At 44.4% G+C, this 25,956-nt stretch overlaps 1 protein-coding gene across 1 annotated transcript in view; it reads right to left on the bottom strand.

Annotated features, from left to right (window-relative positions):
- The window catches only part of LOC138275113 (C-type lectin domain family 2 member A-like), a 475,294-nt gene that overhangs the window by 9,830 nt on the left and 439,508 nt on the right, over positions 1-25,956 (bottom strand). Inside the window, exon 3 of the mRNA XM_069219070.1 lies at positions 8,182-8,274. Within this exon, the coding sequence (XP_069075171.1) occupies positions 8,182-8,274 (93 nt within the window). The remainder of the gene's footprint in view (positions 1-8,181; positions 8,275-25,956) is intronic.

Here is a 25,956-nt window from a genome sequence, read left to right as displayed (position 1 = left end):
ACAAATGTTCTTTGTATCAGAGACCTACGCAGCTGAGGAAATATTGCGATGTATCATTGTAGTTAAAACTTCTATTGTATTTTGTATTTAAAATTCTCTTTGTTTAAACTTGTCATCTCGACGGAAACTGTTCCTGTCTCACAATTTTCTAATTTTCTGATTAGCAGATCTCATACTTTAGCTAAAGAAATTGTTAAATTTGTGTATCATTGTATTCTATATAAATGTGTCCCAGGGATTTCTTGGATACAAAATGATTTGAAATGTAAACTTAAGCACAAAGAAATCTAATAATGACACTTATCCTCTTGAGAAAGTATTGCAATGTAAACAAGTGTTAAATAGTTTGATTAGCTTTCAGTTCCATAAGAAAGATTTTATTTGATTCAAAGAAATTAAGCTACTGAAATGGGCTCTCAAGAGAATACAAATAGAAACTACAAGAAATGGGCCTCAGGAGTTTGACACTCTCTGATCTCTACTGCTCATTTTAGGAATGTTACATATTTTTAGTGTATTGTTGTGAAAAGTACTACCTCTAAACTATATAAAAGATAAATTCCAATGTCATAAAATGAAAAGAAAAGCTATGTGAGGTTACTGTAATCATTGAAAGGCAAGCTTTTTGACACCACTATTCAACGCATGTTAAAATCTTGATAAGGTTCCTGGTTCTTGGCAAAAGAGCATAACTATCCCTATTAACAAGAAGTGATTAAAAAATAGGGGTGGGTGGTAAACTTCGTGTATTGGAGCACAGTAGAGTTTTTATCTCGCTGGTCAACAGTGAGTTGGAGAGTGCGAGCAAGAAAAATCTTACTCAAGACCACCTCCTGGCAAGTTTTCTCAAAGCGGGCAGTCGCAGATGTTTGCGATCGCTCGCGTTGAGAAACGTTCTGTTCGCGTTGAGGTAGCTGCCACTCGCGTAGAAAATCAACTTGAGTGGCAATAAAGAAGCAGCACCCTCTTGAGCCATTCACACTGATTTGTCAGCATGGGACAAACACATGGACCTAAAAATCAGATCGAAGAACGCAACCTAACGCACTCTGCCACTTGCGGAACTCCACATATCGCAGCCGAGTTTTTTGGGCACTTTGTGGAGCTCTGTGTAGTGCAACTCCGTGAACTCTGTCCAGGTCTATTCATAAACCCAAATTAGAAATCATTTTGATAGACACAATAAATACATTTCTGCTCCAGTTCTAGAACAGGCAAGATATGTTTGAACATTAGAAAATACTTCAGCTGGAAAAAATAAGTTTCAGAAGAAAATCTTTGCATTTGCTAGTGTTGCTCGAATGTTAAATTACCTTTAAAAAACGAAAGACAATGGGCATCTGGCAAACTAGGAACAGTTTTTTTAATTAAACACTACGGTCAGGAGAACAGTTACAGAACCAGGGTCTAAGGACTGTCTTAAAATACAACCATAAAACAAATACAACATTCCTTTTTGGGGTGAAGAATGTACACAGCTGTCTTGGAGTCATAATTAAGGTCCTGATAGCAAATGCAGGTGGATCTCAACCTTGTGTGGACACAATATGGGCCAGCAAGTACGTGTCCAGAGGTCCGGCCTGAGGGCCATGTGGTTGCTGTGTGTGCTGTGTTCTGATTGGCTAAGTGTTGCTAACTTCATGTGGCATCTGACTTTATGGTTTGTTGGGGAATGTGCACACCACTCTGGCCATGTGTATTTTTGGGGGGCTAATTTCACGGACCATTGTGGTGTTGCTGCACCTATCTGGGGGAATGATGTAAGACTCCTGTTCGGGCATTTGTCTGCGGCTACACATTATTCCACTTGTGACCTGTCAATCTGCAATCTCCGGCCTTGGTTTTAGAGCCTGCCTGACCACATACTTTTGTTCCGGGGATGATGGAGAGTTCATGATGGGGGAATTTAATAGTGGTGATGTGACATTGTTCTTATGTGTGAATATGTACTTCTGAGCATGGGCCTCGATTATTCCAATATTAACCTTAGCATCATGACAGTTCAATTTATAGATGAGGATTACATTGGAAGTAAAGGTTAGCCACTTTATGTTACCTTTATCGATTTCACTACAGCCTTTGATAAAGTCCACAGAAACATCCTGTGGCATAAGGGGCCCTCTCTACAAATCTCCAAGTACTTCTTGAGTGCACTCAATTCTCTCAGTACTGATATTTTGTTCCAGTTGCTCCTGGGTGTGACCACAACTTCATGCATAGAATTTCTACACTCGAGGTATTAAAACAAGGTTGTAGACACTTCTTCTGTAGCTGCACATTTATGATTTCCCCAATATATTAAGTACTGTGTGCAAATTATCTCCTGCCATTGGTAATGAATATATACATTTTTATTTTTATTCTGAGGATGTCATGTTGACGAATTAACACGGGTAACATCCATAGCGAATTGTCTTTTTGTTTTCCACTAATTTACTAAGGTTCATTATTCAAAGAATTGTGAAGAAATCCTAGAAATGATTTCCAGTTTGAAATTTCCTTCTTCTACTTTCAATCGGTATGTGCCCCCTAACAAATTAGAGAAAGTTAGTTTTTTTACCTACAAATTGAATTTTAATCTTCATATTTACTATTCAGTGACTAAGAAGGCCCTCTTAATCATTAGCGATAGGAGCAGTTTGTAAATAATTAGGCAAAAATCACCTGGGACATGCCCTAAAATGTATGATGTCATGATCCCCTCCGAGTTACTCTTAGGTCTGGAATGCATTGATTTTCTATTCATAATTTTCCTATTAGAGTGAAAGGCAAAATCTTCAAATCTCTACTAGGTATCTAATAAAGCATTTCACGCCACATAATTCATCTAGAACTCAGCCTCGTAGTGCTTTAACCTAAGATTGTGCCGCTGTCTTAAAATGGGGGCCATAGAACAAGTACAGTGGCCCAACACTCACCAAGAGCACTCAGTAAGAGTAGCGTTTTGTTGCATGAGTTGAACGTGTACACATTTCTTAAAAATTTAGAATTTGCTTTTGCAAAGTTTTGCTTGAAGCCTGGGCCTATATTGCCTAGCATATTTAAAAAAAATCATATTCAGTTTTCATTACAAAACTGACAGTTAACAATAGTTTTACTTCAGGTATTGAGTAATGTACAATCACATCTGCGGCATGTATGCCACAATAGTATAAGAATATCCCCTGTAGCCCCGGCGGTGCAGGGTGCCCTGATCTCCTGGGAGCCCCCTCAGCACAGTACACCATGCATGGGCGATGGGCCCCTAGCCTGAGAGCTCCTGTCTGGGTCAGGGTGGCCCTCCTTGTACTTGCAGGGGGGGCTCCCTCAAGTTTGGTTACACCACTGGTATGCCCTGCCAGCCAACAAATGAAAGCAGGGAAATCAAAAACGCAGACCTAGAACCTGTAACACACAGAAACCAATCCAGTCCCGAAGAAATCCAGAGTACAATGATCAACCATGCCCATCACGCCAAAATGCAGCCTACAACAAACACCAACTCGCAAATAGTGGCACCCATGACTAACATCAAGCAAGTACAGAAAATCTTTAAAAAACTGGTTGAGTTACCTAGTACCCCTTTTCAATCAAATTTTTTGTACCCACAGCATTCCAGATTCTTGGAAAGGACACATTTTTCAAATAATTTTTAAGAATGGAAGCCAATCCTTGCCAAGTGACATTGAAACAAAACTGTACGTCTCATGGCTACTTCAAGACTTGCAAGCATCGGTCAATGAAAAAAAATCTGATACCAAAAATACAAACTGGGCTAAGACCAGGCATGTGGATGCTCACATTAACAGCACTTACCATCTTAGCCGAAAAGGCAAAACAGCGCAAAAACCCAGCTGTTTGCGTGCTTTATGTACCTCAAATCGGCCTCTGACCGCGTCCCGCATGGCCATCTCTGGACAGAATTGGCAGCATGGGGCATCCATGAAACCTCCTAATGACAATTATACCACTGTACAATGGAACTGGGCTCAGGTTAAAATAGGGGACAGCAGCAATGTCACAAAAAAATATCAGCACAATGAATGGCCTGAAACAGGGATGCATCCTTGCACCAAGTTTGTTTAATTTATACCTTGCTGACCTAGAAAATCGTATTCCAGAAGAGAAAAGCCATCTCCTCAACCTGGCAACAGAGAAGATAGTATATGGGCCATATTTATAGTTTTATAGCACCGCATTTGCGTCATTTTTTTACATAAAAGCGACGCAAACTTACAAAATATAACTGTATTTTGTGTGTGTCGCTTTTGCTTCACAAAATGACGCAAATGCGGTGCTATAAAAATATAAATATGGTCCTAAGAGTTCCAGACACGCATTTTATAATTACATTTAGTATGCACTTTAAGAGTTCCAGACATATACTTTATAATTAAATTTCGGTTGCACTTTAAGAGTTCCAGACACGCACTTTATAATTACATTTAATATGCGCTTTAAGAGTTCCAGACACGCACTTTATAATTACATTTAGTATGCACTTTAAGAGTACCAGACACGCACTTTATAATTACATTTAGTATGCGCTTTAAGAGTTCCAGACACGCACTTTATAATTACATTTAGTATGCGCGTTAAGAGTTCCAGACACGCACTTTATAATTACATTTAGTATGCGCTTTAAGAGTTCCAGACATGTACTTTGAGTTCCAGACACGTACTTTATAATTACATTTAGTATGCACTTTAAGAATTCCAGACATACACTTTATAATTACATTTAGTATGCACTTTAAAGCCACCAGCCTCAGGATACAGACTGGAGGTGATTAGGATGTATTTTAACGAGCTCCACGCACACACTTTAGATTAAAAATAAGTACGCACTTTAAGGGCTCTGTACATATACTGTACATCTGCAAACAAAGGTATTACGGCGACATAAGGCCATTTACAGTCTCACATGCAGCAAGTTCATCTGTCCGCAAAGTGGCATTTTAACTAGAAACGTACGCATGAGGTTTTACGTGCTTTAAGTTGAGCATCATTTCTTATTATTCTAAGCACTATCATTACCGTCGGTCTCACGCATCTTGTTTGAGATCTGTCAGTTACCATTGTATAGATATTCAATTTTTACCAGCTGCATGCAATGATTTTATTAGCTCTGCAAATAAACTTTTACTTACTTAATGTACATTAACTGAGCACTACGAATTTCTTCAAAACATCTGTCAACTGAAAATTATAAATATGAATTACATAGATTTATTTTTACTCTTTGAATTACCTTTTTATGGTGTTTGCAAGCTTGGGACTCAAGATTTACAGCAAGTTCTTCTCATCTTCTCACCTTTTCATAACTTGAGATGTTGTTACTTAACAAGAATGTTTGTGATTCACAAAGTATTTCGCTAAACAAGCTACATCAATAAATTCACATTGCTTTTTAAATGTGTGATTTGGTTTTATATGATGTTAATGTTATTGTAAATTGTGTTGCCTTGTTACTTATCCTCGTTACTGGGACTCTACCAAATTAATCCATTATTTGAATTGAGTGAGTGTCTCTACCTTTAGAATCTTCACACACGTGGTCCTTTAACTCCTCTGAGGTCAGCTGGATATCATCAAAGACAAAGCCAGAATTCATGAAAGTCTGTGGACTGAGGCAAGTGGCTGAAGAGCTCAGTGGAGTCCAGAAGTAACCTTTGAACACTGAATAACAGAGTGAATAAAATACCTGTAGGTGGGTTAGTATGAGATAACCAATGTTATTTCAATTGCTAACAATTAGATATAAACAGGTGATGAGCAAGGAGTGGGTGGGAAATAATACAGAATAACTACTACTCACAAACTACTGCCATGGCACTTGTAGAATCAAACAATAATTATTCTGTGCATTGGTCCCTTTACTCATAAAACACAAAAAATATGGCTTAGGACGTTTCTTTCTTATGTATTGAATCATAGTAACTTGAAATGCATTTTTATTTTCATGATTTATTGAACATTCCTATTGATTAAAGAGGGACTTCATTTACATTTAAAAAGGAACCTTCAACTACGTGCACAATAATTGGTAAAGGAGTATAATACAATGGAGGAAAGGTACTGAGGCTTAAAAATTCCAGCATCAGTCCCATTTAGACTGCTAGAGACCTCACCACACTCACTGATACAACAGACATCAGTGGGAATCAGGAGGACTGCTTGGGGTTCCTTATTGTCGACTGAGACCTCTCTGAACTTCACAAGAGGGAACAAGAGGTGATGCTCTGACACCCCACAAACTTGTTATACCTTCTAATTATCTGCTTATTTCTGGGTTCAGAGAACAAGGGGGAAGGTGGGTTGTTACAAAAAGAGGAGGATTGATGGATTGGAGCTGAATCTCAGAAGCACCAAGTATAGGGACAGAGAAAAAGGCACAGAGGAGAGATACAGAGAGAGACAGAAGAGACAAAAATAAGTGAGTCACAGCACTCGGAAGTGGCATCCATGCATGCTGTACATATAGTTTTGTTATTGCAGTATGGATTTTTCTATTGTTTAGCCTCATTTCTAAGGCGAGCCTGACCCTAAAATGGCTGCCTAATATCTTAGACATCAGCGCGGCCTCCAAGATGGGGATCTGAAGTTTCGATCTTGAGAGAGGTCCGTCTGCAATCTAGATTTCATCATTCATCGATGCTCTCGCTCATCCTGCCACAGGGGTGATGCTGGTTTTGAACATGACCCTTGGTTGCTTTTCATTCTGTTCCAGGCTTCGGCTTCACAGTCTCACTGCAGGATGACTGTCCAGAACTCTCGGTCTCACAAGACATTCAGGCCGCTATCCATCTTGTATCTTACCCGGGAACACCCAGACTACTGCTGGATTCAGCACAGCCATTGGCTTGTTACATTCCTGCATTCAGTGCACTGATAACAAGCATTGGCATAGCCAATGGGTCTACCTTGTAAATCAAAGTGCAAGCCAGACCTCTTGGCGTTGCTAATGCATGTTACATGAGCAGTTATTACCCCGGTGACCAGGCGATACCAGCACTCACGCATGTTGAAAGTGGATTACGCATGCTCGCATGAACCCCAATGGTGACACTGTGAGGTAAATCTGTGTATGTGTCATTAATAGTGCCCTTCGTTCACCCTGGCTGTACACACATTGTGGGTTACACTGCTGAGTTCATATGATGTGGGGTACCCATATGTTAGGGTGCTCAAGGGGGTTTACATTCCCTCTTAGCTTTAGAATCCTTTGTAAAGAAAAGTGCACATTTAAGCTTGAATATTCACCCAAGAGAAACGCCTGTCTGATGCTCAGCGGGCCTGAGCCAGTCGGCAACTGGACAGAACAGCTGCATAAGTACATTTAGAAACATGATAGCCAAGGTTGCACAACTCAGCCCCACCTGTGCCTGTCCCGCCACACATCCTGTGCTTTGTCCTGTCATGAAAACAGTGTACGGAGGAGAGTTCCAATGGAGCTTTGCTGTACAGAGAAGAAAAAGCAAGGGTTTCACTTTGACTCAGGATGGGCAGTTGATTATGAGCCCAAGGCTGGATACAAACTGATGCCCACAGCACATTCAGTGCCCTGGGGCTTCTAGAGGCTGAAGTGTTTGCAGTGACTATATCCCAGGATTGAGACCAGACTCTGCTGGTGATGAAGGATGCAGGAGGTGACCTGCCCTGTATCTAAAGGACCTGCCATGTTCATCCAAGATCAGCATTCAGAGTCTTGCAGTCACAGTATCCCAGGACTGAGACAAGACTCTGCTGGTAATGAAGGATGCAGGAGGTGACCTGCCCTGTATCTAAAGGACCTGCCATGTTCATCCAAGATCAGCATTCAGAGTCTTGCAGTCAGGAAGCTGGAGATGCCGAGACTTCCAGAACCAGTGGGGCGTCCCTTTTGTAACCACATCCCCTAGATGATGGATCCAAAGAAGGCTCTCCTTACAACAGATCCCAAAAAGCCTTCACTGATGGGAACCCCTGTCCCCGTCCTTTACAGAAGGGTGGGAGATGCAAGAGGAGGGTGGACAGGGCAGACACAGCATCACTTGACCGGTTACCATCCACCTCTGAATGAGGGGGGTAGTACCACGAACTCCAACATCGGGGATTTAAGAATCTGAGCCCTGACTATTCATTTTTCTCTGAATTTAATTACTTGAAAGAGACAGAATAGTTATTTTATCAGTCAGTATACTCAAGGTTGAAGGTACTTACTGACACTTGTCAGACCTATGACAATCCCCAGCTGAAACACGGCCACGGCCCCAAGAGCCACGGCCACAGATTTCCAATCCATGGGAGAAGGATCTGCAGAGACACAGAAGTCATTGGATGAACGGAAATATACATTTGACTCACGTTTGAAACTTGCTGAGGATCACTTTGTGGATCCCGAGTAAAAATGTCTACATTGCAGTATTGTACAGTGTCAATGTAAGCCCTAAATATGCATCTCACATCAATGAAATGTCTTGAGAGCAATGAAGGCCAAGTTGTATCAAACCCCAAAAGGCTTCACTTTTTATAACTCAGGTTCAGGGCCTTTAACAACTGGTACGGCCCTGGGCAGAGAGCTATAAAGCCACATAACAGACCACTTGGGTGGTAATAGACTTCAGTCAGTCCTGGGTGCACCAATGGTAGAAAGTAGACCTCAGTGGTCTCAATGGTTAATTAGTCATGTCTGAAACAGGGGTCATGACCCGGGCCTCTGGAATTATACAGCAATGGAGGATTAACTGTGTCAGGGCTGACCTCATTATATAGCACCAAATGCAACATTACGTAGCGATTTATGCTTTTAATGATAATTTTATATGATTAGAGACAGAGTATGAATATCAATCAGTAATATTATCTCACTATTTTCATATTTCAACATACATAACATACATAGACTAATTTCAAATTCAATAGATTTAATTTACAATGTTAGTCAACATTTATTGATAGTATCTTCCTCGAAGAATAGCAGTGGCCTTTTATTTACACTGTCCTTCCTACCTCTGAGAGTAGAACATGTGTAAAACACATATAGTGCTGCATTAAACAGAAACAAATGCCATAAGTAAAACATTTTTTATTAAAAGGTGCGCCACATCATTCAGCTCATACCTGCTGTGTTCTAAACCTACCTTCAGCTTTGGGTTTACCTGGCTTCACACTACAGGCCCCTTGGAAGTAGTTCATCCATGGAATCATACTCAGGACATGTCAATAATACTGAGTCAGTGTTTAACCAAGAAACACTGTAGAATCCAAGACATTGAACATTAAAAAAAGATGTAATTGACCCCATAAATTAGGAATGTTAGTTCCCTCTGCCCACAGCTGTCACATTTGTAAATGCCTGAATACCTCTTTCCCAATCACCTGCTATAAGGTGAGAAGTTGGGTTTTGTAAAGCATCAGGTGTGGGATTTCACCCCATGTGCAGTGACGCAGGATGTTGTGCTCCTGGTGGCTCTAATCATGGTCCCATATGGGCGACTTTATTTACATACTACAGTATTTAATACTCTGCTAGTATCTCACAACTACTACTCTTGAACCCTGGATACGTATGTCCACTCGATGAACGTCAGACAAGGCCCCCTGTTATACTGAGTTTGAACACAGCCAAGCACCAAACTGTCCAAACTCCTAAACTTTAAGAACTTGTATGTGGCTCAGAGTAGTAGCCCTGGGCAGCACCATATTTCGTAAGATATTGCGTGTCTACTCTTCCCAGCGCCGGCGCGCTTTCAGGCTCCCCATCATCAACCATGCACCTTTGCACCATGGTGCTATGGTGTGTGTGTGATCCCTAACATAGGTTTTGTACTGAAAGGGCACACGTGGACCTTAATGTGTGAAATAAAACATTCTTGGCCCCAAAGATGTTCTCAGAACCCAGCATTCCGCTGCCGACCATGCAGGATGAGAATACTAAATCTGTCTAGTCTTGATTCCACCTCACGCCTCTATCCTCCACCACCACACTCTCCCTGCCCCTTCATCTCACTTTTGTATGTTCTGTTTCATTCCTGATTTCTCCCTTACTTACTTTCCCCTTCTTTCTTTCACCGTCTTTCTCCACTTCTACCTTTTCCTCTCGTCTTCTGGGTCAAAGTCTGTTGGTGAAAAATAAATTCTGGTGCTCAAAATAATCCCAGTGTACCCTACCTGGAGCCACCAGCTCCATTTAAGCACAGGTGGAAAGTTTTAAAAATTTTGAGACGTAAAACATTTCTCTAACTTAGCGCCTGCCTCGAGGAGGTGTAATTTTTTGGTGCAAAGCACTATCAATACATGTTAGTAGATTGGGGTTTGCATTAAAAACCATAGGTGTAAGCTTGGGAATGCCCCTGTAACCATGAGATGCCCCTTGACATTTAGTAAACTTTCCACCAGACAACAAATAAACACTTTGAGCTGTAAAATTAGGTGACGTTAGACTGGCGCAAAGTGTTGATAACTATGTCCCTGAATTCCTTCTTGGAGCCACATGCTAACAAACAGCCCTTTAATTAATCCAGGACCCTTAGTTTTCCAGGGCTCCCTGAATCTCTCTGGGATGCTCACCTTTCTTCCTAGGTTTTCCAGGGCTCCCTGAATCTCTCTGGGATGCTCACCTTTCTTCCTAGCTTTCTCAGGGCTCCCTTACTCTCTTCTTCCTAGGTTTCCCAAGGCTCCCTGGATCTCTCTGGGATGCTCACCTTTCTTCCTAGGTTTCCCAGGGCTCCCTTAATCTCTTCTTCCTATCTTTCCCAGGGCTCTGTGATCTCTCTGAGATGCTCACCTTTCTTCCTAGGTTTCACAGGGCTCCCTGGATCTCTCTGGAATGCTCACCTTTCTTCCTAGGTTTCCCAGGGCTCCCTTAATCTCTTCTTCCTAGGTTTCCCAAGGCTCCCTGGATCTCTCTGGGATGCTCACCTTTCTTCCTAGGTTTCCCAGGGCTCCCTTAATCTCTTCTTCCTATCTTTCCCAGGGCTCTGTGATCTCTCTGAGATGCTCACCTTTCTTCCTAGGTTTCCCAGGGCTCCCTGGATCTCTCTGGGATGCTCACCTTTCCTCCTAGGTTTCCCAGGGCTCCCTGAATCTCTCTGAGATGCTCACCTTTCTTCCTAGGATTCTTCCGTAGCTTCAAGTGCAGCGCTGTGTATCTATCCTTGTCTTCCATTAGTAAATCCTGGTTGAATCCACAGCTGAGGAGCCTCTCGGACAACAAGGCACTTGTGCTGCTTTTGCAGTGTTGAGTGTTTGCAGAGTGCTGCAAGTCCACAGGAAGAGGAAGCCACACACGCCTGACTCTAGGTGGCCACAGACATTCACTGCTTTCATGTTCTCTCAGTGGCCATAGGCAGGAGGTGGGGAGTGGCTCAGATTTGAAATATCCTCTCTGGGCATCTGACACTCAGAAACACAAGGAGCTTAGTTCATGGCATGAAGACTCTATTGGCGCCTTGAGACCCTCAAGGGTGAGTAGTGTGCTTTAGAAATCCCTGATTGATTGATTCATTGATTGACTCTATATTCAGCAGCTCAGTGGTGCAATGTCCTCCCTGGGCAGCTGACGCTCAGAAACACAAGCAGCTTATTTCATGGCATGCAGACTCTATAATCAGCAGCTCTGTGGGCATCTGACGCTCAGAAACAAACAGATGTCATGTCTCACCTCACCCTTCTCTGTCTCCTCCTCACCATCCTTTCTCCTCCTTACTCTTCTCTTTCTCTTCTCTTTCTCCCTCACCTGCCAGCAGTCTCTACCTCTCCCTCCTCTCTATTTCTACATCCTCCTCCTTCTCTCCACCTCACTGTCCCTCCTCCCTCTTCTCACTTGCTCTCTTTCTTTGCCTCAGCCTTCTCTATTTTTCCTCTCTCTGCTTTGCCTCTTACTCTCAACTTCACTGTCCTCTCTCTCTGTTTTAAATTCCCCTTCCTCAAACGAACCCGACTCTCTCTGCCTCACCCTCCCCTCTCTGTTTTACATTTTCCTTTCTCCATCTCAGTCTCTTCTCTCTCTGTTTTACATTTTCCTCTCTCCATCTCATCCTCCTCTTTCTCTCTCTTATACATTTCCCTCTCTCTCTTTCTCACCATCCTCTCACTCTGTTTTACATTTTCCTCGCCTCGCCTAACCCACTCTCTGTTTTACATTTTCCTCTCGTCACCTCACCCTCCTCCCTCTCTCACTTATACATTTCCCTCCCTTCGTCTCATCCTCCTCTCCTTCTGTTTTACATTTCCCTCTCTTTGCCTCACCCTTCTCTCTCTGTTTTACATTTTTCTCTCCTCAACTCACTCTCCTCTCCCTTAGTTATACATTGTCCTATCTTTGCCTCACCCTCCTCTCTCTGTTTTACATTTTCCTCTCCTTGCCTCACCCTTCTCTCTCTGTTTTACATTTTCCTCTCTTTGCCTCACACTCCTCTCTCTCTCACTTATACATTTTCCTCCCTTCGTCTCACCCTCCTCATCCTCTGTTTTACATTTTCCTCTCTTTGCCTCACCCTTCTCTCTCTGTTTTACATTTTCCTCTCTTCGTCTCACCCTCCCCTCTCTGTTTTACATTTTCCTTCCTTCGTCTCACCCTTCTCTCTCTGTTTAACCTTTTCCTCTTTTTGCCTCACCCTTCTCTCTCTGTTTTACATTTACCTCTCGTCACCTCACCCTCCTCCCTCTCTCACTTATACATTCTCCTCCCTTCGTCTCACCCTCCTCTCCTTCTGTTTTACATTTTCCTCTCTTTGCCTCACCCTTCTCTCTCTGTTTTACATATTCCTCTCTTTGCCTCACCCTTCTCTCTCTGTTTTACATTTTCCTCTCTTTGCCTCACCCTCCTCTCTCTGTTTTACATTTTCCTCTCTTTGCCTCATCCTCTTCTCTCTCTGCTTTCATTTTCCTCTGTTTGCCACACCCCTCTCTCTCTCTATTTTACATTTTTTGTCTCTCCATCTCTCCCTCTTCTCTCCTCCTCTCCCCTCTTCTGTCAGTGTCTGCTTCACTGCTGCTGCCTTTGTGGTACGTTTTGTGGTTTGTAAAGGAAGCTTGAAGTGTTACCGTACAAGCGCTTGTGCATGTGCCTGTGCCTGTGTGTGCTTGTGGGTGTGTGTGTGTGCATGTGCCTGTGTGTGCATGTGGGTGTGTGTGCATTTGCCTGTGTCTGTGTGTGCATGTGGGTGTGTGTGTGTGCATGTGCCTGTGTCTGTGTGTGCTTGTGGATGTTTGTGTGCATGTGCCTGTGTCTGTGTGTGCTTGTGGGTGTGTGTGTGTGTGTGTGTGCATGTGCCTGTGTCTGTGTGTGCTTGTGGGTGTGTATGTGAGGGTGAGTACACGTGTGTGTGTGTGTGTGTGTGTGCATGTGCCTGTGTCTGTGTGTGCTTGTGGGTGTGTGTGTGTGTGTGTGTGTATGTGCCTGTGTCTGTGTGTGCTTGTGGGTGTGTATGTGAGGGTGAGTACACGTGTGTGTGTGTGTGTGTGCATGTGCCTGTGTCTGTGTGTGCTTGTGGATGTGTGGGTGTGTGCATGTGCCTGTGTCTGTGTGTGCTTGTGGGTGTGTGTGTGTGTGCGTGTGCATGTGCCTGTGTGTGCTTGTGGGTGTGTGTGTGTGTGTGTGTGCATGTGCCTGTGTCTGTGTGTGCTTGTGTGTGTGTGTGTGTGTGTGTGTGTATGTGCCTGTGTCTGTGTGTGCTTGTGGGTGTGTATGTGAGGGTGAGTACACGTGTGTGTGTGTGTGTGCATGTGCCTGTGTCTGTGTGTGCTTGTGGATGTGTGGGTGTGTGCATGTGCCTGTGTCTGTGTGTGCTTGTGGGTGTGTGTGTGTGTGCGTGTGCATGTGCCTGTGTGTGCTTGTGGGTGTGTGTGTGTGTGTGTGTGTGCATGTGCCTGTGTCTGTGTGTGCTTGTGGGTGAGTACACGTGTGTGTGTGCGCCTGTGCATGTGCCTGTGTGTGCCTGTGTGTGTACTTTTTGCGCTCTTGCTGCCCTGCACCTATTCTTTGTGTGTCTGTGTTGTGTTAGTGAAACGTGTTAATGTATTTTCTCTTAAAAAAATCCAAATGCTTGACATTGCCAGTGTTATTGTCACACTTAAGTATTTTGTGTAGGGAGCTTGCGGTCTCTTTTAATATAGTGGGAGTGTCACAGGTTCCCGTGCGGTCCACATCTAAAGTCTGTGAACAAATGTAGCAAGAGTGCGGGGAGTTCAAACGCCAAGGGGCCTGGGGACTAGGGCCCCCCGCAGACCCTTCCCCAGGAGGGCCTGGCTCTCAGTTTGCCAATGTGTGACATTAACATGACAATTGTCATTACTTATGTGTGACACCTTGAGCTATACTTTATCCCAAGCTGAGCACAGAGTACAGAGATTCTGAAAGCAAGGCCTGAGGACTAGGGACCCCCCTGCAGACCCTTCCGCAGGAGGGCCTGGCTCTCAGTTTGCAATGTGTGTCATTAACATGTTTGCAGTGCGCTGAAGTGTGACAGTTTCATGACTCATAAGTCACAATGTTCTTGACTTATGTGTGACATAATCACAAGCTGAATGAAGGAATTGGTTCTAAGTTTCATTATTGCAGAAACTACATTGTTTTTATCCATCTTCGAGGGTTGGTTCGGAGACACCTGCAGACATGTTGCTGTAGAGGAGGGGGTGTCTCTTATCTCCATCTGTCGGGGGAGGGGATCTGAAGTCTGCTCTAACACAGCTGGAAGTCTCTCCTAGTGCAGGACACACAGTGCCCAAGTGCTTTACTGGACCCGCCCCAAAGACGTACATCAAACATCTCTCTTCAGAACCGGATGCACAATTCAACAAGCATTGGCAATGCATGGTCCAGCTTATGAATGCACTGTCACGCCAGACCTAAAAATCCATGTAGGTTAATGACTGTCCTCCTCCCATCTTTGCTGCTGTGAAGAAACTTCATAAATGATCTACTTATCTCAGACACTTTAGTAGCATTGCAGTGAGATGTGTGCGACCCCAAGGGTCAAAGTCAGGCAGCTGAATAAATGAACAGAATGATCACAGCTGTGTAGAGTTCAGGCACTTTTTTTGTGGAAGCACACAACTTCTTCTCAATATCATCAAGAACTCCTTGCCTCCAAAATGTGTGCGGAGCCAAGGTCCCTCTTCTGGTGATACTCACATAATTGTCTGGCGACAGCTGTGCTAACGGGACAGACCATGAAAAGGGAGGCAGTGTCTCCTGGGCTGGAATCCTGAGGGCTGGAATCTCTATTTGTGCAAACACTTCAGTATTGTTACTGCCAAGACCGGAGTGGAAGAGAATGTAGAGGCTGGATGACTCCGATTCTCTGAACCACTGACCCCAAGAGATGCACATTCCCTGGTGGAATTATGGGAGGTTTGTCCTTGTGACTGGAGGAGTTTGCATAAATACCACCATCAGGAAATCAAGTAACCATACGCTTAATATCACATTTAAGAATTCCTATCAGGGGAGGTTAGCTGTGTAAATAATCCGATGTAGAACACTGGAATGCTGGAGATCCACGATTCAGGCCTATAACTCGGATTCAGGGCCTTTAACAACCGGCGTAGCCCGCGGCAGCAGTCTGCAAGGTATATAACAGACTGGTCTGACTGTAAGGAATTGTAGTCAGTCCTGTGTATACTTATGGTAGAGTGCAGAAATCAGTGTTCTCAAAAGATCAACTAGTCATGTCTAACACAGAGGTTATGACCCGCGCATCTGGAATTATGCAGCAATGGAAGATTAACTGTGTCAGGGGTGACTAAGAAATGAAGCACTGAATGTAATTTATGCAGCAAATTGTGCAGCAAGGGAAAGCAAATTATGGGTCATTTTATAGATTAAAGACAAATTATGAATACATTCAGGAATACTATCTCACTATTTTAATATTTCAACAAACATCAGTTCAACGGACGGAACCCTGTGTTACTCCAAAAGCAAAGATTTGTTTTGTAAAACTTCAGTAGATTTTATTCAAACAGTTAGTCAATAATTATTGACATTGTCTAGCACGAAAGCAAAGCAGTGGCCTTTTATTAAAACAATCCTTTCTACTTCCCAGAGTAAAATAAATTGAGTATAAATTATACAATATGGCATTAAACACATAAAATGCCAACAAAAAAACATTTGTTTATTAAAAGGTGTGCCACATTTATTCAGCTCATACCTGCTGTGTTCTAAACCTACCTCCAGCTTTGGATTCACCTGGCTTCACACTACAGGTCCTGTGGAAGTAGTCCATCCGCGGACTCATACTCAGTGCATGTCATTAATACTGAGTCCTGGTTAAATGGCTGATCCCAACCTAAAACACCTGAACAATGAATAGTAATGAAAAGCCTACCATTGGAGCACACCGTTGGTAACATTGAATCTTCTGCTAACATTACTATAAACCTCTAAATAAAACAGGCCCCCACCTTCTCAAATTGCAAAAACGTCTCATGTGTCGATGAAGGGATCTTCAACACGTCATCAGATGTGCAGTAGCGCGGAGTTGGCAGCAAACATATTATATTAGTGGAGGAGGCAGGAGGGGCAGCCAATCGCGTCAGGGCAGGAGCCCTTTAAAACTTTCTTCGGCGCTCGACGCGTGTTGTGGAGGAGGCAGGAGGGGCAGCCAATCGCATCAGGGCAGGAGCCCTTTAAAACTTTCTTCGGCGCTCGACGCGCGTTGTGGAGGAGGCAGGAGGGGCAGCCAATCGCGTCAGGGCAGGAGCCCTACTTTCTTCGGCGCTCGACGCGCGTTGTGGAGGAAGCAGGACCGCTGTGTGGGGGGAGCGTTTGACGGGACAGGTCGGGACTATATTACCCAGGTCCCCTTCCACCCCGGAAGCGGAACCAACGCAATTTGCGCACCCGAAGGCGCTATTAAACTGATCCTGCCCCTGGCTGAGCGGGACCGCGCGCGGGCTGCACCGGGCTAAGCCCGGGCAAAGGGCGGGCCGTTGTGTGGCCGTTAGGGGGCCGGAAGGGGTCGGGTTGGGCCAACTCGCTAAGCTGTTAATTGCTTCTATTTATTCTGATAACGCTTTGTAAGCTGTATACTTGGGCTCCATTTAATTGAGTTATTGTGCCTTCTGGGAAATACACACTTGTTGTTCTGTGTTATTGTTGATATATGTAGGTGCCCTATACTTTGTTACGATATAAAAGCTCTGTGTAGGGGAGGGCTATAAATACCAAATACTAGACAGTCCATCGAGTATTTTATCAATACTAATAGTGGTTGTTATATACGTGAGGGTGGTGTAGAATGTCTAAAAATATTTCCACCCTGGATAATTACTTGGTTAAAATGGTGAGCAAGATAAACATAGACAGAAGGAAATCCTTAGGGAAGGAGCCCACCTCAGAAATGTTTTCTTCTGTAGACGATGGTAGCGGTTCCATTATGGTGGATCCCCCTAATACTGAAGCTTTGCCTTTGGAAAACTCAGCCATTTTACCCTTAGTTTTAGAACCACCAATTCAAGACCCATTGGAGCCCCCGAGTGAGCCTGCATTGTCTCACTCTCCTCCTAAGAGAGCTGTTAGAAAATGCAGAAAAACGCAAATTAAGCGGGGAAACATACATCCTAAACCAACGATAGAACATGGTCATAGAAGTAATGTAGCTAATAACGAGATTACAATTAATAAGGACGATGTGAATTGTGATCTCTTGGGGAACATCGCTAAGCTATTTGAGGAAAAACTAGACCATATGACTAAACCTCTTATGGAAAAAATTGAATTGTTATCTACGGAGGTATCTAGGTTGGGTGGTCTTTTAGATAAGATGTGTAAGGAACAGACTATGAAACAGTCTGAGCTACCCGCCCAATCCGGTAACTCTGCACAATTGGTTGTAGCACAGAGGTCATGTTTACCAGAATCTAAGGAGCCACCATGTATGGTGGATACTACCTCTCATATGAAAGCAGCTGCATCTAATATCGTGAGGTACACTCCCCCCGTGAACAGCCCAAATCATATTGATCTCCCACCTGATTGTGAACCATATGTCATAGTCCTTTCGAATGTCCCTCCCTTAGACCCTACAGCAATGAATTTCCGTGAGGAATCACATGATTCTCTCAAACGGAAATCAGTTGCTTGGTTAAACAAAAATTGTGGTTTCCCCCCACATCTATCCGAACATATACTGTCTACCAGACGGGTACCATGGATCGGAAACGCGAGGAAAAACTGTAAGGGGGATTGTGTAATTGTTAATTTTAGGCACCCTCAACATGTTGCGACTGTTCTTCTTAGAGCAGCTTCTTTGGATGTAGAGGAGTCTGATGTGGGTGTGCACTCTCTGGGTTATTTTTATAGACATTTAGCCAGTACATCAGAATTTTCTAAAAAACGCAGACTCTTGACTAATAGAAGAAACACTAATTTTTATATTCCAATTGAAAACAGATTTTCGGTACTGTGTACTTTGGATGAAAACGATTGACTCCCACGAGCAGGGGATTCTATCACAGAAATGTTAGTATATACCCAGATGTGGGAACAAAAACAGAGTATAGAAAGTTTAGAACCGAAACTTACACTACCTTTGAGCCCCAGAAATCCAGGGATAGTTAAATTGGCAAACAGCGTTAAATCCCCTTATTCTATTTTGAGTGAGGTAATCAGTTTGGGCGTACCTGATAAGTGCCCCACAGTGACTATGGAGGTTAATGACGTTAGTATAGACTATAACCAAGATAAAGAGTCAAATCCTTTGGTTGAACTAGAGGATGTTACAGAAAAAGACAACCTACCTATAGTATTAGATCCACCCTGTGTAAAAGGGAAAACAAATATTAGACTGATATCTTGGAATATAGCTGGCTTAGCCAGGAACCTTGAGGATGTGGTATGGTGTTCCTATATTGAGAATTACGATATCATATTCCTACAGGAAACTTGGATGGTAGAAACTCTCGGCGGATGCTCACCTTTGTCCACAGGTGTCTTCCTTCGCCTGAAGTTCAGCGCTGTGTATCTATCCTCGTCTTCCATTGGTGAGTCCTGGCGGCATCCGCAGCTGGGAGCCTATCATAAGACCAGGCACTTGTACTGCTGAAGGAGGGTCAGTGTCTGCAGAGTGTTGCACGTGCGCAGGAAGAGGAAGCCACACACCGGACCTTAGGTGGCCACAGACACCTACTAGTTCCAAGTGCTGTCAGTGACCACAAGCAGGTGGCAGGGAGCGGCTCAGTGGTGAAATGTCCTCCCTGGGCATCTGATGCTCAGAAACACAAGCAGCTCAGTTCATGTCATGTCATGGAGACTCTAAAATCAGCAGCTCAGTGGTGAAATGTCCTCTGTGGACACCTGACGCTCAGAAACAAGCAGTTTAGTTAATGTCATGCAGACTTTATAAACAGCTGAGGGATGAACCATTTACAATGTATAGAGGATAACACCATTGTACTGGAAAGTGTACATCTGCTGCCCCATGACCCCCCAATGATCCCACTCATGTTTAAACTCCCCCCCTTTTTAACACAAAACAATTGATTTATGAGATCATCAAAGCCTCAGAAGGTTGTAATGACCCCCTTCAGGACTCCTCTCTCCCACTCACCCTCCTCTCTCCCTCTCACCCTCCTCTCTCCCTCTGCAGGACCAGATCCAGGACTCCTCTCTTCTCTCATGAGTTTGTTCCCTGCTGCTGCATGTGTGGTACGTTCTGTGGTGTGTAAAGGAGGCTTGAACTGTAACGTGCCAAGTCTTTCCTTTTTAGGAGTCACAGTGTTTGACAATGTCAGTGTTTTTCTCACCTGGTGCCACAATTTAGGAAGAAAACAAGCCACTGCTAACATGCACATGTTATAATTACTAAAGGCAATCGAGGAGTACACGTGGGTTTATTAATTCACCATCAGCTCTTCGGTCCAGGCACTGGTCAGAGCGGAGTGTCAGCAGCACTCACAGCAGACACAGCAGCAAGGAAGGTTCCATTGTGGCAGAAGAAGCTGGGGAGGCAGGAGAGCAAAGCAATGCAGCCGGGAATGAGAGGTTATGCATTGGTATGATCCAAACCTATGGTAGGTAAATACATCCCATGGTAGGGAAATACAACCTGTGGTAGGTAAATACAACCTATGGTAGGTAAACACAACCTATGGTAGGTAAATACAACCTATGGTAGGTAAATACAAACTATGGTAGGTAAATCCTGGTCATATGCACATTCTCAATCACTTTTCTTTGGATGAAAAAATGCTTTCAGGCTGTTACTAAGCTATGACTGTTGATGTCTCTTAAGTACTTTGTGATGGGAGTTTGCAGTCTCTTTATTTAGTGGAACTGTCATAAATACCAAGGTGTCCACATGTGCATGATAACGGCCGCTATCACCACTGTCTTCGGTCATGTCCCCCGGCACTTCAAGACGCCCAAAGCATTGAGGTTACTCATGAAAGTTAAACAATTAGGCTGTGTAAGTGAGGCTGAAGGCCCATGTGAATCGTTAAGGGAAAGAACAAAATATTGTCCGCTATTTGTGAATGAGTCTTGGGTGGGTGATGGCTACCTTGGGGAGTCTAGATGACCTGACCCTTCCTACCAGGACCGGGCCTGACCCTCTGCATCATGAGCTGCCTCCTAGCCCTTGAACACTTCAAGACTATCTCTGATCTGGAGTTGAGAGTGAGGATCATGCTCTGATGTCACCATAAAGGTCTTGGTCTCCAAATGACTTTTGTCCAGGTCTCTTGTCCTCACAGTAGCAGCTGCCAACGTCTGAACGTCATATTGTCTCCTCAAGTATCTTTTACTTAAGAGCACAGTGTGGGTGTGAGTCTCAAGTCCAACTATCAACCAAGTTCTTTCCCACTTTCATCCATAAAATTTATGAAAATTACCTGCCACCTTGCCTCTCAATTTATTCAGAAAAGCTGAACATCTTGGGTTTGCTGCAGATGCTTCTGTCCAGTGGTGGAGGTGGGGCTTCCATTGGTAAATGTTCTGGATGAGCTGAGAATCAGCCTGTTTATTACTTGAAAGCGAGAGGATAGTTATTTTATGAGACGGTATACTCAAGGTGGAAGGTACTTACTGACACTTGTCAGACCTATGACAATCCCCAGCTGAAACACGGCCACACCCCCAACAGCCACAGCCACAGATTTCCAATCCGTGGGAGAAGGATCTGCAGAGACACAGAAGTCATTGGATGAACAGAAATACACATTTTACTCACGTTTGAACATTTCTGAAGATCACTTTGTGGATTTTGAGTAAAATTGAAGATTAATAAAAATATCTAAATATTGTACAGTGTCAATTTAAGTATATATCTTTCATCAGTGAGATGTCTTGAGAGCAATGAAGGCCAAGTTGTAACTAACTGTTAGACTTTTCATCCTTGGCGTGGTCTCCCTTAACTTTTTGCCTCTGTTCCCCAGGTTGTTGATGTATGCTGCACTCTGATTTTACTGCTAACCAGTGCTAAAGTGCAAGTGATCCTTTACAAAATGTGTATGTGATTGGCTTATCCATGATTAGCATATTTGATTTAGTAGTAAGTCCCTTGTACAGTGCACTAGAAGTGCCCAGGGCCGGTGAATCAAATGCTACTAGTGGGCCTGCAGCACTGGTTGTGCCACCCACATAAGTAGTTCTGTAATCAGGACTCAGACCTGCCACTGCAGTGTCTGTGTGCAGTTTTCACTGTAAATTCGACTTGGCAAGTGTACCCACTTGCCAGGCCTAAACCTTCCCTTTTCTTAACCCCTAAGTTAGGCCCTAAGTAGCCCCAAGGGCAGGGTGCAGTGTATGGTTAAGGTAGGACATATAGTAATGTGTTTTATATGTCCTGACAGTGAAATATTGCTACATTTGTTTTTCACTGTTGCAAGGCCTGTCCCTCTCATATGTTAACATGGCGGCTACCTTTAAAATCAGATTAAAGTGTAGATTCCCTTTGGGAGCGGATGGACATGTGGAGTTTGGGGTATCTGAGCTCACAATTTAAAAATACATCTTTTAGTAAATTTGGTTTTAAGATTGTGTGTTTGAAAATGCCACTTTTAGAAAGTGAGCATTTTCTTGTTTATACCATTTCTGTGACTCTGCCTGTTTGTGGATTCCCCTTCTGGGTCAGTTTGACAGTTGGGGTGGTTGCACCTCACACTAGACAGTGACACAAAGGGAGCTGGGGTGTAATCTGCATTTCCTGATGAGCCATCTGTGCTAGGAGGGAGGAGTGGTCACTTACACCTGAAAGGGCTGTGCCTGTCCTCACCCAATGCAGTCTCCTACTCCCTGCTGAGTGTCTGGGGCCTGGCCTGGCAAGGCAGGATTTCACATTCACAAGAGATTTTACTTTGAAGGAAATAATGGGTATATGAAGGGCACCCAAAACCACAGACTTTAGAACACTTCTGGAAACAAGAGGAACCTCGGCCTGGAGAAAAGCTGAAGAGCTGAGGAAGAAGAGCTGCCCTGCCTCTGACTGTGCTTTGTGGAGCTATCCTGCAGTTGATGCTTCTGCCAGAGTAAGAGGGCAAAGACTGGACTTTGTGTGCCTTCCATCTTGTGAAGAAATCTCCTAGGGCTTGATTTAGAGCGTGCCTCCTGTTGTTTGAAGTCTCAGGGACAGCAAAGACTTCTCTCTGCCAGCACCTGGAGTCTCTGGAGAAACTCCTGCTCTGACAAGTGGTGCCCTATCCAGTCCCTGGGCCCTTGAAAGGAAAGCTGGTGGAAATCCAAGGAAATTGACTTCGGACAACTTCGGACCGACGCCGCTGCTGAATCCAGTGATGCCGCCTGCAACCGTCTCTGTGATCTTCGCTGGAACGCAACAACCTTTGCAGGCCCGACGCTGCTGCAGCCCTACCACGCTTATCCAGATGGATGTTCAGGCCCCTTAGATCGTGCCCCCACCTCCCGGCAGGAGCACAGGCTGTGCCTGGTGAAAACTATTGTTCGTAGCTTGCAACCTATCCTCTTCTAATACGGTATTACATCAATCCCCCTCCTTTGAAGCTTTCAGAAAACCTTTAAAAAGTGTTTGCTGTACGTTTAGAGTGAAAAGTAACCCTTGATTTGAAACCGTCTTCAAATGGTATCAGGGAAACCAAGTCGAAGTCACTACCTTGAATGAGTTTTAGATTTACGATCTCAAATAAACATTTGAGCAAGGAGTTCCTATTCAGTGTTACATCTGCATTGAACAGGGAGATGAAATCTAACCTGGGAGAATCCACAGAGCACCATAAGAAGGGTTGGGGAGGAGTATCCTCCACCAGCCTCTGGAAATGCTTTGATGGGCACAGATGGTGCCCATCTCTGCATAAGCCAGTCTACACCGGTTCAGGGATCCCCCAGCCCTGCTCTGGCGCGAAACTGGACAAAGGGAAGGGGAGTGACTACTCCCCTGACCTGCACCTCCCCTGGGAGGTGCCCAGAGCTCCTCCAGTGTGCTCCAGACCTCTGCCATCTTGGAAACAGAGGTACTGCTGGCACACTGGACTGCTCTGAGTGGCCAGTGCCAGCTGGTGACGTCAGAGACTCCTTCTGATAGGCTCCTCCAGGTGTTGCTAGCCCATCCTCTCTCCTAAGTAGCCAAACCTCCTTTTCTGGCTATTTAGGGTCTCTGCTTTGGAGAATTCCTTAGATAACGAATGCAAGAGCTCATCAGAGTTCCTCTGCATCTCTCTCTTCACCTTCTGCCAAGGAATCGACTGCTGACCGTGCTGGAAGCCTGCAAAACTGCAACAAAGTAGCAAAGACGACTACTGCGACCTTGTAACGCTGATCCTGCCGCCTTCTCGACTGTTTTCCTGGTGGTGCATGCTGTGGGGGTAGTCTGCCTCCTCTCTGCACTAGAAGCTCCGAAGAAATCTCCCGTGGGTCGACGGAATCTTCCCCCTGCAACCGCAGGCACCAAAGAACTGCATCACCGGTCCTCTGGGTCTCCTCTCAGCATGACGAGCGAGGTCCCTTGAACTCAGCAACTCTGTCCAAGTGACTCCCACAGTCCAGTGACTCTTCAGTCCAAGTTTGGTGGAGGTAAGTCCTTGCCTCCCCATGCTAGACTGCTTTGCTGGGAACCGCGTGTTTTGCAGCTACTCCGGCTTCTGTGCACTCTTCCAGGATTTCCTTTGTGCACAGCCATGCCTGGGTCCCTGGCACTCTAACCTGCAGTGCACGACCTCCTGAGTTGTCTTCCGGTGTCGTGGGACCTTCCTTTGTGACTTCGGGTGAGCTCCGGTTCACTCCACTTCGTAGTGCCTGTTCCGGCACTTTTCCGGGGGCTGCTTGCTTCTGAGTGGGCTCTTTGTCTTGCTGGATGCCCCCTCTGTCTCCTCACGCATTTGGCAACATCCTGGTCCCTCCTGGGCCACAGCAGCATCCAAAAACCTTAACCGCGACCCTTGCAGCTAGCAAGGCTTGTTTGCGGTCTTTTCTGCACGGAAACACCTCTGCACGACTCTTCGCGACGTAGGACATCCATCCTCCAAAGGGGAAGTTTCTAGCCCTTGTCGTTCTTGCAGAATCCACAGCTTCTATCATCCGGTGGTAGCTTCTTTGCACCCACAGCTGGCATTTCCTGGGCATCTGCCCACTCCCGACTTGATCGTGACTTTTGGACTTGGTCCCCTTGTTCCACAGGTACTCTCGTCAGGAAATCCATTGTTGTTGCATTGCTGGTGTTGGTCTTCCTTGCAGAATCCCCCTATCACTACTTCTGTGCTCTTTGGGGAACTTAGGTGCACTTTGCACCCACTTTTCAGGGTCCTGGGGTGGGCTATTTTTCTAACCCTCACTGTTTCCTTACAGTCCCAGCGACCCTCTACAAGGTCACATAGGTTTGGGGTCCATTCGTGGTTCGCATTCCACTTCTAGAGTATATGATTTGTGTTGCGCCTATCCCTATGTGCCCCCATTGCATTCTATTGTGACTATACATTGTTTGCACTGTTTTCTATTGCTATTACTGCATATTTTGGTATTGTGTACATATATCTTGTGTATATTTGCTATCCTCATACTGAGGGTTCTCACTGAGATACTTTGGCATATTGTCATAAAAATAAAGTACCTTTATTTTTAGTATATCTGTGTATTGTGTTTTCTTATGATATTGTGCAAGTGACACTAGTGGTACTGTAGGAGCTTCACTTCTCTCCTAGTTCAGCCCAGGCTGCTCTGCTAAGCTACCTTTTCTATCAGCCTAAGCTGCTAGACACCCCTCTACACTAATAAGGGATACCTGGGCCTGGTGCAAGGTGTAAGTACCTCTTGGAACCCACTACAAGCCAGTCCAGCCTCCTACAGGTGTGTAAAGCATCAGGTGTGGGATTTCACCCCACGTGCAGTGACGCAGGAAGTTGTGCTCCTGGTGGCTCTAATCATGGTCCAATATGGGTGGCTTTATTTACATACTACAATATTTAATTGCTAGTATCTCACAACTACTACTCTTGAACCCTGGACACGTATGTCCACTTGATGAACTCTAGACAAGGCCCCCTGTTATACTGAGTTTGAACATAGCCAAGTGCCAAACTGTCAAACTCTTAAACTTTAAGAACTTCTAAGTGACCAAGAGAAGTAGAACTGGGTTTATTTAAAACCAAACCTGCTGTGCTGTGTTACGCTAGGAGAAGATATACTAAGATATTGCGTTTCATCTCTTCTAGGCTGCCTTTCAATAGTACACGCACCTTTGCACCATAGTGCAATGGTGTGTGTGATGTCTAACGTAGGATTTGTACTAAAAGGGTACCCTTCAACTACCAAATACTAAACCCAGACATACTTTAAAACTTATCAAACATTGTATGTGAGTTGTACAACACAGCACACGTGGACCTTAATTTGTAGAAGAATACATTTTTAGTCACAAAGATGTTCTCAGAACCCAGCATACTGCTGCTGACCATGCAGGTTGATAATATCAAATCTTTCTAGTCTTGATTCCACCTCATGCCTCTTTCCTCCACCCCACACACTCCCTGCCCCTTCATCTCACTTTTGCAGGTTTTTTTCATTCCTGCTTTCTCCCTTTCTTC

This window comes from Pleurodeles waltl, chromosome 2_2 (genome assembly GCF_031143425.1).
Source record: "Pleurodeles waltl isolate 20211129_DDA chromosome 2_2, aPleWal1.hap1.20221129, whole genome shotgun sequence".
Classification (NCBI taxonomy): domain Eukaryota; kingdom Metazoa; phylum Chordata; class Amphibia; order Caudata; family Salamandridae; genus Pleurodeles; species Pleurodeles waltl.
This window is presented reverse-complemented; position numbering and strand designations above follow the sequence as displayed.